This window comes from Astatotilapia calliptera, chromosome 7 (assembly GCF_964374335.1).
Source record: "Astatotilapia calliptera chromosome 7, fAstCal68.1, whole genome shotgun sequence".
NCBI classification, from domain to species: domain Eukaryota; kingdom Metazoa; phylum Chordata; class Actinopteri; order Cichliformes; family Cichlidae; genus Astatotilapia; species Astatotilapia calliptera.
This window is the reverse complement of record NC_137428.1, coordinates 22469645-22489902: the sequence shown is the minus strand read 5'-3', so window position 1 is coordinate 22489902 and position 20258 is coordinate 22469645. Positions and strand designations below refer to the sequence as shown.

Genomic DNA, 20258 nt, shown 5'->3' with positions numbered 1-20258 from the left:
TGCATTTTTTTTTTCCACACTGCATCAAATTAAGGTTGATTACGTCGATTAAGCATCATGAGGTGGAGCGTGAGGGGTGGTTCCCTATTTTTTATTTATTTATTTTTGTTGTTGCTGGGAGTTGGAACCCTATTAGTTAGGTTGCTTAATATTTACGCTAAGTACTCTTTAAAATACCAGAATAGGGAGGATGGTGTAGGTCTAAGTTTATTAGATTGATCAGTATTGCTGAACTATGAAATATTTTTTTTGGATACAGGTATAACAGAATAGCTTTAGTGTAGTTGTTGTTTTAAACTTGAGTATGAACTTATACAAAATGCAGCAAGATATTTAAAAAACAGTTTTGTTGATTAAAAAACACTATATCGGATTCATATCGGTATCGGCAGATATCCAAATTTATGATATCGGTATCGGTATCGGACATAAAAAAGTGGTATCGTGCCATCTCTAATAAATACATATAAGTACCTTAAAAATAATGATAGTAATGAATTGATATATGATTGAAAAAATGTTTATACCCATTAATGGCAGCTTTTAGCAAAGTTTTAATAGTGTAACTGGTTGAAATAACATATGTATAAGTTTAGCATTGCACTGCTTTTAGGTAGCATTATTCTACATATGCAGCAATTATATTTATCATATAATTGCTAATAACCCTTACATAGTGCCTAGAAATGTTTATATAATAGCATTTTTAAAGTAATTCATTAGAATTGGACTTTACTTTCAAACTATATTGCTGACTTACACTCATCATAAAGTCTCATTAATGATCACAGGGCATTACAATTACATTAACCAAAAGTATTTTAGATGCCATATAATATCTAAAGAATGAGCTTAAATCTTACGTATAGCCATTACATTTTTTATGAAGACAACTCTTTGCACTGAAACATCCCAGTGGATCACAAACTAAATGATAAACCTAAATAACCATACATGCTCAATGTATGATACAGTTAAACAGTTAACATTTGGATAGATGCTGTGTCATGGATGAAATGCTTAGCTGCCCAAAGGGATTCTGGTCTTGTCTCAAGATGCAAGAGCGAAAGACTTTGAAAGAGGGTTTATTGTTGGGGCACAGATGGCATGAGTTTCAATCACAAACACAGCTGGACTGGCTAGAGTTTCAACTTGAAAAGCGGCTAAATTAAATCTGCAAATAGATCTATGGGAATTGCTTCAAGGGTTGGATGTTGGAGATGATGCGTGTGTGAAAAAGAACAACTGAATGAACTCTGTGCAGCGCATGATCAGATGACTGCCAGAAAGAACAGTGTCGACCCTTACATAGAGGGAAATGGTTAGTAGTGAACAACTTATGCATTGGGGGTTTGGCTGGCATGAACTGGATTCGCTATCCCTTTAGAGGAAATGGTTATTACAAATTAATAGGATGTTTTTCTGAGTTATCACCTGTATCCTATTTCCTGTCTGTGAGCAGGTATCCCATGCAACCGCCTGTATGCCAGGGTATATTTCAGAAGATGTAAATCTCCCACTTACTGGCTGCACGGTCAAGAGCTGCACTCACATAGCAGCAAGACAGTCTTTTGTCATCCAAGTGTTGCAGGTCATGTTAGCAAATTTCCATTGCTGTAAGCATGTTATTGTCTAAAAGGTCATTCCACTACTGCTTTTTGTCCAAGATTTGGTGAAAAAGAACCTTGACCCTCATAGTAAATCCTGTGAGAAATGGGGGCAAAGGGAGGAAAGCAATTTAGTTTATAGCACAGCGTATCTGTGGGATGTGGGATGACCAGCACAGTCCCAGGGCAGGTGTATGGGGTACATGTCTGTATGTTTAGCTGATGATCTTCTTGGGTAAACGGCTAATGACACAGCTAACAGTTTGTCCACTGTCAAAGCTAACAAGTCATTAATAAGTTAATAAGCCCCTCTGTTTGTTGATGACATCTTTGGTCTTTCTGGCAAACAGAAGCTAGTTGTTTACTTTGAAGTGCTTGATAGAACAGTCATCATTTCCCTGATGGTTGTGATAATGCATAGCCATTAGCTATGGAGTATATATAGGGCACCACCTGGTGAACACATATTCCCAAACAGGAGGATCAACTCACACACTCTAGGTAGTAGAGTCTCTCACACCCAAGAAATCACTATATAGGCCGATCTTCAGGCAGCAATCTCACCTGATGAAATACTTCTTTGATACATCCCCAGGAGAGGGATGGGCCTGGCAATAGCCGCTCATTTGGGATTTGGTGGTTATAGGTGAAGGAACACTAAAAAAACCTCAATTTTTGCATGTGCCTTGCAGTTCTTTCAGTGTCTTGGCAGTAAAGAGATTTACATTGTGGAGCACGTCAAAAGGGTTTCCCATGCATGTACTACAGTGAATACTCAACCAGTGTGTGGTGGTGCTAACCACAGTGCCAGGAGCAGTTGTTCGTCTTTACCTGTGTAGTCTTCTGCTGTCTTGCCAGGTGCCTTAAGTTCATGCAATGATCCAGAAAGTGCTGTGTATTGTAATGATAATTGGCTTTGAGCTTGTTGAGAATTTGGGGGGGATTTGAAGAATCATTAGGGTACACACTGAAGGAGTGGGGGGGGGGATATCATGTCTACCACCCTGCGGTCTTTTCTTATACCGTTTCCATTGCTTCTTGAGTGTGTTTCTCTTTATTTGCACAAAATAATCGATCTTGTTGAGCATTTCCCCGCCCTCTTGATAACCATTTCATTCACAAATTGCCACTTTGCTATCTATGTTATAGCTTGTAGTCTGTGGTAGGTTTGTCCCCTTTAATCATCTATCCAAGTCAACATATTTTTCTACATCTTCACTTCAGGGAGTATAATCCATCTCCAACTCATAATAGCTGCATTGGACTCAAAGGACCGGTTTGTGGCAGAGGCTCTAAAATGTCATACTCACTGCACTATGTCACAATTGTGGAGTGGGCATCTGTAAGAATTCAGTGCCTATGTTCCTCTAAGACTGGATGTATACAAAAACCTCTGAAACAACTGACACAAGTAACAGGCTAACTGCCAAAATAAATTGGCAAGACAGCACTTAGCTAAGCCGCTAACCATGCCCCTTTACAGCTAGGCTGGCAAACAAGTTGTCCTACTCTATCTTCTAAACATTTGCAGTTACTAGATCTCAAATTAATTGAACATTTTGAGCTGACATGTATGTAACAGCGGTAACCTCAGCCAAACCCAGCTAAAAGACCAAATGAGTAAAAACGTCCTGGAAACATCCATTCGGTAGAGACATATAGAATCAGTGCCATGCTGTTGGGCTTTTTTTTTTCCTGTGATAAATTTCACCATTAGACCATGTCTACTTTAGCCAAATGTAACCATTTTTCCATCAGTGATTTTGATTACCAAATTTTATTTAGCAATACAATCAGTGGTCCTAGGGAAATTTTCTTATTAAAGATTAATAGTGTTCTATGTGTTTTAGTATTCCAACCATTGTAACTTGCACAGTATGTGCAACCTGTAGGAGTCCAATAACAATCAAACAACTGTTTGTATTTCTCATTGATGAAAAAAACTACGTTTATAATGAGGAAGCTTTGCATTAGTGCCTGCACAGATGTCTGATGTCATCAAAGATTGATTGTGATATACCCTGCTGGCTGTCCTGATGTTCACGTGCTGTTCTGCCGCCTCATTAGTAGTCTGATAATGACACAGTTAATCAAGTATTGCTTGCCAAAGTCATACACAGCATAAATTCTGATTTACGGTGCTGCAGATCATTGATTTTCTTTTTCTTTCTTACTTAAAATCATATGAGGATTTAGGTATGGAATCAGTGTATCTGGCAGCATTCTATATCTGTATAATGTGTATACCTGTATAACTTAATAGAGAGTGTATTCAGAGTGTATAAGAGTACGGTGTTTTAAAAATGTGTGCGTCTTATTTCTCGTAGTAATTCTGATTTTTGCAAGTGATTACATTTTCTAGAATACTTTTGTTACCTTTCCTGTTGATATGAATCCTATCAAAGACAATGTGAGTGAGAGTGAAACAAAAACAAAGAAACAACAGCAATGAAAAAGTAGGGAAGAAGAAAAACAACTTTTTATCATCTTGATCAAACTAAATTAAAATATACAAAATAGACCCATGTTCAAGGTCATTTGCTGTCTTCACAGGGAAATTTGTATTTGACTCATATAATAATATATCACGGTAAGAAACACATACAAGACTTTAGAAGCTGTCGCACTTCTCTGGTGATTCTCTGAGCAGGGCAGTCAGGGCACCAGCATCTTTCTCATGAATGCCCGTCACAACGAATATCCATATAAACACTGTTGATGGAGCTGTTCTACTGCTGGCTGAGGGTCTGTCTCATCCTCTTTGTTAAATTGGCTATTCGATTAGGCAGACAATTGACAGAAACATGGTTTTCATTTTAAGAAAATTCTTCATTCTCCAATGTGGAGGACAGTTCTTTCAGTAGAGACACATTAGTTGTCTGTAGCTTTCATAATCATTTCAATTGTGTCTTAAGGATACAGTTGTTTTGCCATCTATCGTTCCAGACTTATACACTGTGGAAATATGTCACATAATACAAATACAATACAAAGCTACTTATTTATTTTGCCCTTCACATTAGAAATTTAAGTATAATATTAAATCCATGAATTCATAGTTCAAAATAATTGATACATTTAAACATGTTTTTAGTATATACAGTGCTTTAAAAAAACAATATTTGTTTGAAGGTACAAAAAGAGTACAAAAAGATAACCCAGGTAAGAATAAAAAATACGTTTTCATGAGACTGTGTGTATTCAAGCTACTATAAATCCTCAGGGTAATAAGAGTGTTAGACAGATGCTGAATGAACTAATAGTGAATAAATGTATTAAATATTGAATCTCACAGAGGTCAGATTTTGAACATTTTACAAACTATTTCAACGGAACTGACTTTCAACCTGCTTACCTGCAGATGGGAAATGTGGAAAACATTTCTGCTGTATTGATGCATGTTTTTTATCCTGATTGTAAGTTTGCACTCCAAAGCAGGACTTACAGCCATACTAAATCAATATTGGAGGAGCAAAGCCCTTGTTCTCTGTGTTTATAGATCCGTGCCTTCTGATGGACTTTGCTTCCACTGCACATTTTGATCACTGTCTGTCTGCAGCCGACGTGACTGGAGAACTGCAATTTAGGCTGCCTTTATTTTTAGTCAAGTAAAAGGAAAATACAGATTCATCCTAAATGCATTTTGTTTTGAATATGTTTTGCATTTTGAATATCAGACAAGGTTAACATATATTACCAATGTTATTAGTATTACTAAAAAATATACAGTATATAATGCTGAATGTATTTTTACATTTTTAGCACATGCTCAGCCACTGTTTTAGGTGTTTTTAACACAGATTTCCCTAAAAACAATACAATTAAGTATGCACCTCTTTACTCTTAAAAGATGTGCAAATGTGTGTGCATTAAAAAGCAAATAATAGCATACAATAGAATATAGTAAACAGCTTTCATGTGAGAGAAAGTGCTCCTGATTTTACATGGGTCCATCAGAAAACAGTCTGCTACTTCTCAAACATGATACTGGTATCATGTGCCATTAATAGGGCTGCCACGAACGATTATTTTGATAGTCGACTAGTCACCGATTATTTTTGCGATTAGTCGACTAATCAGATCATGCATCCATTGGATGTAAAACGTACAGCTTATTGCACCAGCAGCATCTGCTCTTATATAACTATCATTAGTTTACAGCTTTAAGTGTTTAAGGTATGTGCCAACTAAAAATAAAGACAAGATGATAGTTTATTAAACTTTTAATGAAATTTGCAGATTGTCTCGGTGGAGTTTAATAAACTCGGCCGTCTGTTCGTTCAATGTAAAACATAACAGGACACTAGAGTAAATTCTCTACCATTTCACACTTCTGTTTAATCAGTTTTCTGTCTGACATTTGTTCAGCTGTGTAAAAACTATAACTTTAATCTCAGCCAAACCAATTTACTGAGGAACAAATAAAACACTGAAAAAAGCCAAACAATAACATTTTTAAATTATCCGAGTGACTTATATATCATGTTTACCCTGAGTAGCGAAAGACCGCGGGGGGGTTGAAAATGATGTGCCGGGAATAGGCTGTTCTCGCCGGCTCTAGTGAGCCTCGAACCCTCTAGCTATCAAGCTGGTGGGTAACAGACGTCTCCGAAAATTAAATTCCTTAATCGTCGACGTAATCGTGACTAGTCGACTAATCGTGGCAGCCCTAGCCATTAAGACAAGCTATCCGGACACTCTCCAGTTATAATATTCCTAAACAAAAGTACAAATTATAGCCAATTGCTACTCTGTGGAGTAAAAAAGAAAGAAGTTGATATTCTTAAAAAGTCTCCCCCTCACACCCCAAGCACTCTTACTTGCTGGGTGTAACACACCCACTGCAGAAAGGCTGATGCCCAAATAGTTCCAGTAAATCAATATAATAATAAAATAGGAAACTACATGCAAAGGGCAAGGACTCTAATCTAGTCACCACATATTTCTATTGGGGTGGGGGGTGGGCGCAGAGCCATTGCAGAGGGGGTGCGGTATGAAAAGGGGGGAAAAAAATGCTTGGACACTGCTAGCATGGGGCGCCCACACAAACGCAAAGCAGGAGATGAAACATCGCTGAATATGTTTCCAAACCAACTTTATTCTAAGCTAAAGACTAGAAAATATGGTGAAGCATATCTTCGCTTTGGTTTCACCTGCACAAGTGCCGAGGTAGGTCTCCCCTGCAGAATTGGTTTTCCCTTCGTTGGGAGCAGTGCTGGGCTGTTCAAATCACGGACAAACAGTATCCCACATTCTTGATTTTTAGTTCACAAACACTTCTCATAATGACTAACTACTCCTGACATTTTGGAGATGTTAGCTCTTTATACTGTAAAGTTACAGCGGGATCCAAATAACATCAGGCTGATCCTGCCACGATCTGTTGCCCGGTTCAAATCACAGACAAACAGTATCCCACAGCTGTTTATGTTTTTGAACTCATTTTGCACAAAGAGGCATTTTTTGAAAAATGTATTGATAGCAATGTTGAACATTATTACACAGGAAAAAAACAACTACACATAAAATAATTACATCGTGACGCCTCTGCCTTTGTAAATGGAGGGACAGTAACTACGTGTGTATGTAAGCATGTAATACCTGCAGATAGTCAGATTAACAGTATTTTGTCTCTATCTGCCATTCTGCAATTCATCTCATGTAAACAATAACGTGGCGCACAGCCTGACGTGAAAAAAAAGCACATACCTTTGATGTTGCGTGACGAACTCTGTATTCCTCGTCCACACGTAAACGCAAAAAAAGGAGTTTTAAAAAATCTCAGTTTCGGTGTTTCGAAACGCCGTTTACGTGTGGACGAAACAGCTGCGTTTCAGGGGGGCGAACATTTTTCTTGTAAGACAAAGGGGGGTCTAGCAAAAAGAGCTTGGGAACCATAGTTTTAACCAATAAAAGCATGGATTTGTGTTCCATTCTTTTATGTAACTGCTGGATTGCACCACCCACGCTACAAGTTCACTGCCATTCTGACTGTGCACAGCCATGTTTGTTTCACTTGATAGAACAGACCTATTAGGTGGCTATTTTATCCTGTTAAAAAGCAAAAAACATCAATTTAGTGTCTAAGACAACTCATTACTAACCCTCATGCAGTACGTGATAAGCACAAGAAACCCTTCTTGCGTGACATTAGCTCCTTAACTTACCCATCACCAATCCATTCCCACCCCTTTCTCAAGTTTAAAAAAAACCCCCTCTCCTCTTGAAATACGTTATTGGTCCATCGGTTTGGATCAGAAGACATGTAGCCCTCTCAGCTTTCGATGTGTGTGTTTGTGAGTGTGTGTGTGTCTTTGTGTATGTGTGCTATATGGATGGTCTCTCTTCTCCACACGCCCTGCCTTCCTTTTCTGAGAAACTGACTCAGCAGCCACTGTCAGGTCTGCTTAATTTTGTCATGCTTGACTTCCTGCTACCTGGACTCTCATCTGCCAAACCCCCTTAATCCACTTGTCACTCACAACAACAAAAAGCTCAGGATCTGCTCCTTGAATGAAGATAGGGAGGTGGAGCATTGGTGGGTGTATAAGAGAGTTATCCTGCAGATTTTAGTGCAGGTGTGCAAGCACAGGTGCATCACAACTGCTGTGGGAATTTTAGAGTTACGGGGATTTCAACACTATTTCTAGCCATTACCCAGAATAAGGCAAAGAATCTGTCAAAGAATTTGTCAAATAAATAAATATATATATATATATATATATATATATATATATATATATATATATATATATATATATATATATATATATATATATATATATATATATATATATATATATATGGTGGCGCCAGTGTCCGGCAGCCTCGCCTCTGTCAGTGCGCCCCAGGGTGGCTGTGGCTACAATGTAGCTTGCCATCACCAGTGTGTGAATGGGTGGATGACTGGATATGTAAAGCGCTTTGGGGTCCTTAGGGACTAGTAAAAGCGCTATATAAATACAGGCCATTTACCATTTATATATAGATAGATAGATAGATTCGGGCACACATTTTGAAACAGGCCTTCACAACTGAAAATTCAAAATTTGTCCAGCTGACCTTTTATAGTTATATCTTTGATGACATTTACAAGACAACATCCTATTTATATATTAGGTAGCATTCGCTGCCTAATTTCTCATCTGCAAGCTTTTTTTTCACTAAGAATTGTGTGATTGCAAATGCCTGGAAAACTAGAGAAGTCTAAATAATTATGATCAGCTGGGCTTGAAATTAACACCAGCTAACTCACTCAGAGTAGTTAATATTTGACTGCAGCAGACACAGTTTTACCTCAGGGCATGTTAGCTTCCTGCTCTATTTCCAAACAAACACAACTTTCCTCAGTTCTTTCTCAGATTGGTATGATTTTATATGGTCCTTCCCAATCTACAATTTCTGTTAAATAAACATACGTATTTGTACAGCTGTCATTTCAGGGCACATCTACATGTTTTTACAACTGCTGCTCCTAGCCCCCTCTCCTCACTGAAAGGGTGAATCAGTCTGAATAAACAGTGAGCAAGCAGTTGCATGCAGCAGGCTCACACTACAAATACAGTTGTGTGTTTGTTTTTCCTTTGTTGCTGTTGTTTCAGTTATTCGGTGAACACTGATGAAAACAAATATATTGTCTTTAGCAGTAAAAAAATCATTCCTGTGCACTAATGCACATTATCATGTGTGTATGTGTTGCAGATTATCATCTGACCCTGACTTCTCATAAGCATCCATATAGGAAACTTGTCTGTCCAGTCAAAGTGTTTACTACTGTATGTGTATAGTATATCTACTTTCAGTCTTCAGCCTGTGGTGCCATCATTAACACTGGTTATCTATCGTCGTGCTTGCTCCTCTATACTTTGGCAAAATATGCTAATTAAGACACCCTGTATTACATTCAGATTATTTCCACCATCCTTACAATGGCTAATGTATATTCATGAAATGCACTGTGTTTGTGTTTTTGTCTTTTCACTTTAATTTATTTGTATTATGCAACATATGTCTCTCTAGAGGAAGAGAAAGTAAGTATTTCTCTGACTGTCTAAGTGAGCACACATGAAATTCACTTGTCAATTTGATGCACTTCCTTTGCACTGAATATCACAATACATCTATACATGTATTATGAAAAAGCATAAATTCATGCACAACAAATCAGGAACCAAAAATATTTGTATGTGAATGTGCATGTTTAAAATCTGCTAACCTTGATGGCATTGGTGGAAATCTGGATCTCATGCAGCTTCCTCATTGTACCGTCACGGTCAATGAAGTAAGACGAAGCCAACTGATGAAGGGCTTCCACATTCTGAGTAGCATTGGCAAGCTTTCTGTCCAGCTTGTTTTTGGCCAGGTACATTGTCAGTGCCTCCTCCCCTGCAAGTGGCAAAAAGAAATGGAATTATATAAGCATGTTTTTTAAGAACTTTTTAAGGCAATGAAGACATTATTTTTTAATCCAGTGTACTACAAAAGCGAAGCAAGAGCTGTACATATATTGAATGTGAAAGTTGTCATATTCAGTCTTATCTTGGTTGCCGGTGGAGCACTCAATATAACAGAGAAGTCAGAGATGAATACCAATGCTAGGAGCTTTAGCTTGAGAAACCAGATGCCTTAGGTTTCCCAGAACAGTCACATATTTGCTGCTTCATCCCCAGCTGGCACCATCCCCGGAAAATGCCCTTAGATTTACCCCTATTGGGATTGCATTATTTCCACAAGAGGTGTAGTGATATAGAATTTTTACCACAATACCACAGGGATTTCATCCTGTGGTCTTGTGGTAAATATATCACATCCGAATTTTTCTTGGAAAAGAACCCAGAACGGGAAAAGAATAGGCATGATACAAACACACAAATAATTGATTTGAAATAATTGAATGCAAATATTTTAAAAGAAAAATACGAAAAGGGTAAAAGTAAGTAGTGGAACCAGTTTAGCTACCTCAAGAAGACTGCACAAATCCCAGATCCTCCCCCAGTTATATATTTTTACAAAAATACTGTATTCAGTTCAATCACATTACTGATCCTATACTGATTACATACTTCATAATTTAAATGCTATTATTATCAAAGATGACAAAGTAAGTCCGTCTTTACACTTCAGAAAACACTTGAAAAAGAGAAGTACCGGTAAGTGTGTCAACTCACTGAATTCAACCTGATCTTGCAGAAAGTGCCTGTAAGGTCAAGAATATGAAAGTCTAGATCAGCAAAGGGCCTAAATATTTACAGCGCACCAGACAACCATTTCAGTTTGCATGTCTTGTGCTCGTTTGTTGACTCACTAAAAAGAGCTGAGATGCTCAATCAGTACACATCATATTTCTCAGTCTTTCATTCCCACAAGGAGAAACAGATTCATAAAAAGCAAACAAGCAAATATCAGTTCACTTCTGCAAGCTCACACAATCTATCCTGCAAAGATTACTGTTCAAATGGCAAACCATATGCTTGGAACTATTTCAAGAGCGTGTCACATATGTTCAGGTTTACAGTGCTGTGAATGGTTATTTGGCCCCAAGCGATGCATTGGAATTGGTCATTTAACTTGTGGTGACCGTGACTAGGGGTGGGTAGCAGTCAGGGCCAATGTCTCATGCCTGGTTAGAGTACAAACACTGAGGGGACGAGGGCCGATTCTCCGATGCTGCAATGCTCTCTGTCCCTCAGGGGTTAGCAAAGTTACTTACATACACTCGACTTACACCACTGCACAAGAATAATAGTCCCACATTAAGCCCTTGATCTGCCATTTTTTATCACTATTTCAACTTAGTGTGGCATAAAGGTCTTCTATACATAAATATTTTGTGGTTATTGCTAGCTGGCCAGGAAAAATCATTACCTCTCTGGCTTTAAAAAAGTCATTTGTGTGCACCTTTCTATAAGTAATACATTGTGCTACATTATTGCGGGGCACCTCGCTGGCACATTGCCAGAAATAATCAGCTCGTGTAGGGTGTATGTGTTTACAGCTGAGAGGTATTTTAAACTGTTTCATCTCAAATCAGTGTTTCCGTGCATGTATACAAGCATGTTTTCTGAATATCTTTTTCTTTTTTTTTCACTTTCCTTGTGTTTGCATGAATGTAGAGGTCATGGAGGATATGTGACTGCCTAGTGTAATGGAATGGTAGGGAGAGCCCCATTTTATGCCAGTGGTACATGTGTGGGAAACCTTTTCAAAGAACCTAAGTGAGTGCTTTCAAATGACTTCATAACCTAGTCACAGATTCACAGGACACACACAAACATACCCTGCATTTGCTGATAGGTGTTGCTGTCTGCAGTTACTTTAGTTACTTCGTTACAGAAAAATTACATCTATTTTTTGTACTTAACTATATATACATATGTTTGATGACAAAAATTGTGTAAATAATAAACCAACATAGGATGAATTCTATTTCACAACCCAACAACTACTTAGCTCTATTGTAAACATCTTACTTCTCTTATGAATAATCTCGTGATTAAAATAGGTTAACGCTTATAATAAAATGTATATGTAACACTCACAACCAATTTTCTACCCTTCTCTTCAGCGGCATAACGCTATTGCCAGTTACACATTTGCTTCGGGTTTATGCAAGATATATTCTGGTATAATGGAGTAAAAGATATTGTTGTTGACAGAAGCGTTGGCAAGTTTCACTGGGCAGTTTTACTCTACAACCAGAGGCACAGCCATAGTTCTGCATATGAACTTTAGCCTTGGGCAACCACAAGTCATTTCAATAAACTATTTCTTTTTTTTCATGGCAGAAGATATGAGACACTGAATAAGTTTCATTCAGTCAGTCTGTGTAATCACAACAGAGTGTTGGTTGGCAAAGGAGTCTCCTCAGCTAACATGCAGTTATTAGCGCAACAGCTCTAACAGAGCGTAAAGTAAATGCACTCTTTCTCAGTTAACTACAAGTACATTTTTAAAAAATGCACTGTGGTTGTTGTTGTTAATGTAGATTAGTTCTTAGTGGCAAAAGCTAGGCAGAAATGAATGTTGTCAATTAAAGCGACAGTGTTTGCTGTTTTGCAAAATGTTTGAGCAGAACGTGTATTTTTTAAATCCCTCCACACAGATGTATGTAGGACAATGAACTCTCCAAAGTAGCTAAAGTTGTCTGCTGGATTTAATTGGATGTGTCTCCTTTTAAGCTTTTTTTCTCTATTCCCTGACTCGACTCAGATGCTCTATAGTTGGCTGTGCACACACCCATGGAAGTCACAGTGAAACAGCAGTTCTCTCACTTAAAGTGGAAAAATGATTTCAAGCATGTGAAGGATAGAAAATGACAGATGTGCTAAAATATATTCCTTACAGCTTTAGCAAAATGCAAATCTGTCCTTCACATTCCCTAAAAGCAATACCTCCTCTAGCATTTATATACAGCCTTACTTTTGCAGACGTCTTCACTACTGACACACCGAAAGGTTGAATTTTCCTGTCAGCAAATGTGCTTCACTTACACTATTGTTCTCAGGCAAAGAGCCTGAGGTGTTAAATATTTGTGCCAACTGTTTTATGTACATATTATTTACTTAATTATTAATTTATTTATTTCATCTTCAAATTCAGTTAAAACATAAACTGAGGTATATTTTCACTTTAACTGCTTCAAGTCTTTTAACCGCAGTGGGCTAAACTCAGATCTAGGGCTGCCACAAACTATTATTTTGATAGTCGACTAGCAGTGTTGGTCAAGTTACTTGAAAAAAGTAATCAGTAACTAATTACTGATTACTTCCCCAAAGAAGTTACTTTACTGATTACTTATTTTCAAAAGTAATTAATTACTTAGTTACTTAGTTACTTTTTAAAAACACGATTTACAACCTGAAGAGGTGATAAAGCGATAAATCTTTCAGCCCAATTCTACTTTTTCTACATAATCCATCATATAAAATGTAATCAAATGGAAAAGTCTCTTTTTTTAACTTGTTTTATCAGTTTTAATCTTTTAACTTTATGCATCAAGCAAAAATTTAATTATATGCACCATTCTCTGACTTGAATAAATTAGTTTGACATTTAAAGCTATTTTCTGCACATTCCAGCACATAAAATAAAATATTTTTTGTGTTTACACTCACTCTTTCAAATAGATGCAAGTAAAACACAGCAGAAAATAAATAAAGTCAAAGACTCAGCGGTCCTGTTGCTCTATTTTCACCTGAAAAGCAGGACTGGGATAGGCGGAGGTTTACCCTGGTGCACGTGTGCCGCGGTCAGTTGAAGAAACCGCGACTTTCTCTGTGAATTTTCCATTATGTCGTTGCGCACTCGGTGCTTGCTTGGAAGTTTAGGGGTTTTTTTCGCTGTAAAAAGAAGTTTTCTTCCCACGCACAATGGACGCTAATGTTTTTGTCACATTTTATGGAGTCAAACTCAAAGTAAGGTCAGTACTTCCACGCTTTAAATGCTGCACGCTCATACTCTCTCCCACAATCGATATGTGATCCATTGTTGATCTGCACACAGCTGTTGTTACTAACGGCACACTCGCTTACGTCACTGTCGTGAGACATTCTCGCAAAAAATCATGGTTTTAGTAACGCAGTAACGCAGCGTTCCTACGGGAAAGTAACGGTAATCTAATTACCGTTTTTGCAATAGTAATCCCTTACTTTACTCGTTACTTGAAAAAAGTAATCAGATTACAGTAACGTGTTACAAGTAACGCGTTACTGCCCATCTCTGTCGACTAGTCACTGATTATTTTTGCGATTAGTCGACTAATCAGATCATGCATCCATTGGACATAAAACGTATAGATTATTGCACCAGCAGCATCTGCTCTTATATAACTATCATTAGCTTACAGTTTTAAGTGTTTAAGGTATGTGCTAACTAAAAATAAAGACAAGATGATAGTTTATTAAATTTTAATGAAATTTGCAGATTGTTTCGGTGAAGTTTAATAAACTCCTTGCTATCTAAAATATACCGGGACACCGGAGTATATTCTCGAGCATCTCACACTTCTGATAATCAGCTGTCTGCTGGACGTTTATTCAGCTGTGCAAAAACTATAACTTTGATCTCAGCCAAACCGATTTACTCAGGAACAAATAAAATACTAAAAAAAGCCAAACAATAACATTTTTAAGTTATCTAAGTGACTTATATATGTTTAACCTGAGTAGCGAAAGATGGGTTTGAAAACGATTTGCCGGGAGTCCGGTGTTCTCACCGGCTCTAGTGAGCCTTGCCCCCGGCTAGCTATCGAGCTAGTGGGTAACAGACGTCTCCGAAAACGTCGGAGCGCTTTTGAAAATATGTGGTGTCTTGATAAACTGAGCAGATATTTGAGGTTTACACAGCTACATTCTCACCTGAAAATATGTTAAACGTTTATTTTGTGACCCAGAAAGAATAATAAGAGTAATATTAAAACTAACTAGCTGCCGCCATTGTTGGAAACTGAGCTGGGCTGCGCTATGAATTCTGGGACAGAGCTACTTCTTCTTCTTCGGGGTTTAACGGCAGCTGGCATCCTTGTACATGCAGTGCTGCCATTTTCTGTTTCAGTCCGTTATTACACTCTTAAATCCTACTACTTATTCCTGCGTCTTTTGGGATCTTACAAAGCTTCAAACGACGCATCGACTATTAAATCAGTCGTTGTCGATTTTGATAGACAACGTAATCGTGACTAGTTGACTAATCGTGGCAGCCCTACTCAGATCATATGCTACACTTCAAAATACACATAACTTGATACTCATTAAGAAAAGTCAAACAAACGAACAAAATGTAAAAAATGTGCCACAAACTGAGATCTAATTAAAACAGTCAAAAATGTTCAGACAACAAATGTTTTCCCTTGACGTTGTCAGTCAGTGCTCAGATAAGAATATCTGCTTCTTAGTTAACCCTGTCATTACCACAGCACCATATTTGCAGGCAATTAGTAACACAGAAAGCTAGTTCATTAGCATTCATTAGCATAGCATTGATCCTACTGTGGCGGACCACCAGGTGGCTCCACTCCCACACTTCCTTTCAACTTACCTCTTTTACATGAAACTCTTTAACAACAACAAATATAAATGACAAACTACCCAACTGAATTCATTTTGCCTTTAATTAAAAAAAGTAAAAACAAAAGATATTGAGAAGAGGCTGTGACTATGTACACCTTTTCATTAGCTCTTTAGAGCTCAAAGACAAAGAAAGGAAGAAGTAACGACTCATGCTAGGTGACATAACAATGGTAATTCATTGTAACATTTTCTTTCAGTTTCCGGGTGGGGCGGAGGGGCTCTAATGGCGCTCTTCACACTTGAACACTCAACTTTAAGTTGCCTGGGAGAAGGAGAATTCATTTCTTTCCTCTCAAGTGTATAATGACTCATGAGACCACAAAGTGTAGGTGGCTAAAGAGAGAATTAGCCTCCTCTTCTTACTTCATCTCTAGTATTGAATGCACATTTCTTGGTTCATATAACCATTAATGGGCAATTCCAAGATTGACATAAGAGTTTGCTGACCCATAAATTGAAACAAAGGCCTGAAGGTTAAAGAAAACATGATGATAACTCAGGGGCAAAGTAGATGAGCTCGGGGATATCTGTAAAAATATAGAGGAACCACATATGGTGATGCAATTCAATAACCTTAAGGAGGATGCTGTGGGTGAAAATGATACTGTGGTTATTTTCAACTGTTTTAGCCATCTGATGTACCTGTTGTATTAGGATTCTTCCTAATTTTATTTCACCCCCATATGATGTTTCAGCTCAATATTGTATTTCCAATTTCCAAAAAAAAGGTGTTGCAGGATGAATCACTTTACAGGGTGGGTTATACAATATCCCAGTTCTAACTCTTCACATCTAATATTCATCTGCACAGTGTAACTAAATAATTAAAGCCGACTTTATATTTGAAAGTAAAGAAATCTGCTACCAGATTTATTTTTTTCCGTTAATGCTTAAGCATCAGTTCCACTTGAAGATATCACTTCTGACATACAAATATAGTTTGAGGTTACTTAATTAAAAATTAAATTAAAAGACACCAGTTCTCTCTGAATAATTGATACTGGGGTACATAAATGCACATTTCCCAAGCTTTGTCAAGTCTGGAGCAACATGACCCAAGCCTGTTGAACAGCATCATAATAATGACAAAAGTATAAAGAATATTTTTCAGAGGCATTCGATCATGAGATTACAAAACTGCAGTACAAACGGCAATTTACACAAGTGAAGCGACTACTTGGCAATGTTTCATGCATGCAATTATATAATTCAAGGTTTGAATAACAGAGCAGATTATCTTACTAATTATATCTTTAAAATGCAGTTGGGAACATAATCAGAGTAAGCTGCCTTCATCCATCCCTCCGAGCTTGTGATAAGATAAGACATAGCGAGGAGAAAGCATTTATTGTTAGGCTAGGAGAGCACAGGTGCTTACCTTTTTTTTTTTTTTAGGGTGAAGTACATTCAATATACTTTTGATGCTTTTTTTCTTTTCTTTTTCACTGTAAATTAATTGAATTGATTAATTCTTTAGAAATTAAGAACAGTGTTGATATTCATAGTAACTAACAGTAGCTATAGAATGAATCTTCTATAATATTTGCAATCTACACTGAAATTTGATGATCTGTCATGCTTATAGATTAATCACAGAAGTGCACACTGTGTCCCTTAAAGTAAAGGTAAGTTTGAAGATCATATGTAAGTTGAATTATACTTTTTGCAAGGGTTTCTGATTCAGCTACACTTTCCCTTACACCTTAGCTCTTGCTATGTTTATTTATGTTTTTGGTGCAACAGCAGCTTACCTTCCCTACTAAACTTCTTTGGGATTCCTTTACTAATACCTTTCAAGTGCCCATGTAAAGCATCATCATAATCACATTTATTGGTTTTCATACAGACTGATAATCTGTTTTCTGAGAAAAGTGTTCACTGAAATGATCAATTATCATGAACTGAAAATAGAAATAGAAATGTGTCTTTGTCTCTCTACTTAATACATGTTTCTGAAATTGTTTCCAGATGAAAAATCTAGCAGACAGCATGCCATTTCCATTTGGTTGATTGCCTGCAATTCTGTACAAGTTACTAACCATGGACAGCTGACAAATCAGGACACCTGGCAATTTCTTGTAATTTTCTTTCATATAGTCATAAACTGTTTATATATATTCTTAACTCTTTCCCCCCCTGGATGCCTACTAGAGTAACCCTTGTTTCTGTTTTCTGAACTGAGCGGCTGCTGTTCAGACCTGCCTCCAGAACAAAATGACTGGGTGCACTAGTGAAAGTGATTTCTGCCTATACAGCTTACTAGGGCTACCCTTGGAAAAACCTTCTCTAGTGCTCATCAAACCACGTCTTTAATGACACATTCTGAGGTGTCAAAACTCATTATAAAGGACACAGGGGAGGTCGTCAAATGTCATGTTCATGGGAGAAAGAGTTAAAGGTTATATTTTCTCTGTAATGAAACAGCTACACTTTATTGGAAACACTTATGCTCTTGTTTGTTAGTCACTTGAAAATCCCAGCTTTTTTGATTTGGTTGGAGAACATTTTCACGTCCGCTTTCTTCTGCTCTTTTGTGATGTAGCTGCGGCTGAGTTTTTCAAAACCATGAAGAAAGAGTTGACCTCAAGCTGCTTTACTGAGTTGATGTGACATTGTTAGCAAGCTGGTAAATAAATAATCCTGGACAATATTAGGCTGAATTTTCACAGTGGAAATCATGCAGGGGCATTTGATCGCAATATTAACAAAAAGGAATAAAACTTACCAAATACTTGATTTTTTTTGTTATACTGTGTATCATCAGATTTTTTAAAAATACATTACATATGCATGTCCAAAACTCCTAACAGACCTGAAAGACTTTTCTTGAAAGAAATCCTCCCTTACATATAAATTCTTTCATTGACATGAACCTTTTAAGCAAGCCATGTGTAATAAGCTTTTTCAGCCAGTGTGGAAAAACAAGTAATATTGTTAATCAAGCATGGAAGTGAGCAAATGAAACATGTGAACCTCTCTTACCTCCCAGGGTGGCTGAGATGAGAATGTGAGTTCCATATTTCTTAATGATAGTGTCAATGAACTGCTGAGTAGTGGGCCTGCGTCCCAGCAGGCGTACACTGCGCTGGAACTCAGGCATGAGTGGCACAGGGTTCCGAATAAGATCCCTCCTTTCAATTGCAGTGTTCCTCACCTTCCAACGTGCAAATTCCCTGCAAAACACCAGTGAAAAACATGCTCTCAACAACATACCTTATATTACACTACTAACATTAACAATTAACATTAACAATGCAGCTACATTACTTATAGAAATTCTATCTGAAAAGCTAGTGCACACTGGGGTCTTTCATGTGAATACAACTGTATGAGGCAATAAAACATTAAAAAAAATTTTAAAAACAGAGGCCAATAATGAAGATGCACTGTATTCTCTTGTGTTTATTCAGTCTGGCACAACCATGCATAATCATTGTTGCTTAGTTTGTAATCTGACCAGCTTCCTGCGATGTTCCTCTGTAATGCAGTATGTTTTCCTGAAAACTGCTCAAGGTCATTTCCTCTTCATCATGCTCTGACTTAATTCTCAAGAAAGAAAATATAAAAATACACAGTGCACAAAAAAAAAGCAACACTGACTTAACTACAACTCATTCTGCCCTTGATGTTTTCATGTTTTTGCAGTGTAAAAAGATCATGGAGAATAAGTGTGAATGTTTATGAAGCTTGTTTCTGTCCATCGAGACCCGCATCAAGAAAAGATTTCACCGAAAACATTACAAATATCTCTATTCAAGAATTCCTGGTGTATTTTTAACTGTAATTGATTGTTTATTGCTATTTTAATCAGAAATTGCCATTATCATCTTGCATTCTTTCTGCATACATTTCTTTTATGTGAATGTGTATCTAGAGGTTTATTTAGAATTTAGGAAAAACACTTTTTTGATTACTGCAGTGTGTTCTAATCGTCAAATGCTGCAAATTTCCATATGGCTTTGACAGATTACATCATTACATAGTTATGACCTTATTTTCTGTTCAGTGCATCTCTGAGAAACAGCAGCTCTGCCACCGATTTTGTTTGTCATATACTCCATCTTAGATTATTTAAAAACCACGTGATAATTTGATTGGTCTGACATCCAGCTTCTCTCTCTGGTGGAAAATATACGTTTAATGAGGCCACGTTTGGTCCCAGTGCCTCCACCTGTTCCTAAACCCATGAGGATTTCCAGTTTTCTCACTGGATCTTGGAGACCAAGTCCCTGCAGGGAAAACTAATGTCACCTCATTTGGTCATTACCAAATTTCACGAGATCCTAATGACTAAGCTTTTTTTTAAAAAAATTAAAAAACAGACAAACTAAAAACCTCTTGGGTCCTACATGTCTGTGAAGGTTCTCAGGCATCCAGGTCATCGTAGTCTAAGCACCTTGGAAAGAGATTTGGCCTTAACTCCCAGACGCTTTAACGCCCACTCACATCCTGGACCATTTGACCTCAGGAAATCACATGATAGGGTGGGAGGCTAGGTTTTCACTGTGGGTTCATCGGAAGCCTTGGCTGATTGTGACCCACGCCCGTTTTCACACCTTGGCTCGTGTGATTAGGTAGAGGATCA

General features: G+C 37.5%; 1 protein-coding gene across 1 annotated transcript in view; it reads right to left on the bottom strand.

Annotated features, from left to right (window-relative positions):
• The window catches only part of brinp1 (bone morphogenetic protein/retinoic acid inducible neural-specific 1), a 115375-nt gene that overhangs the window by 40551 nt on the left and 54566 nt on the right, over positions 1 to 20258 (bottom strand). The window contains exons 3-4 of the mRNA XM_026173679.2: positions 18656 to 18846; positions 9823 to 9992 (exon numbers count right to left, since the gene is read on the bottom strand). Of these exons, the coding sequence (XP_026029464.1) occupies positions 9823 to 9992; positions 18656 to 18846 (361 nt within the window). The remainder of the gene's footprint in view (positions 1 to 9822; positions 9993 to 18655; positions 18847 to 20258) is intronic.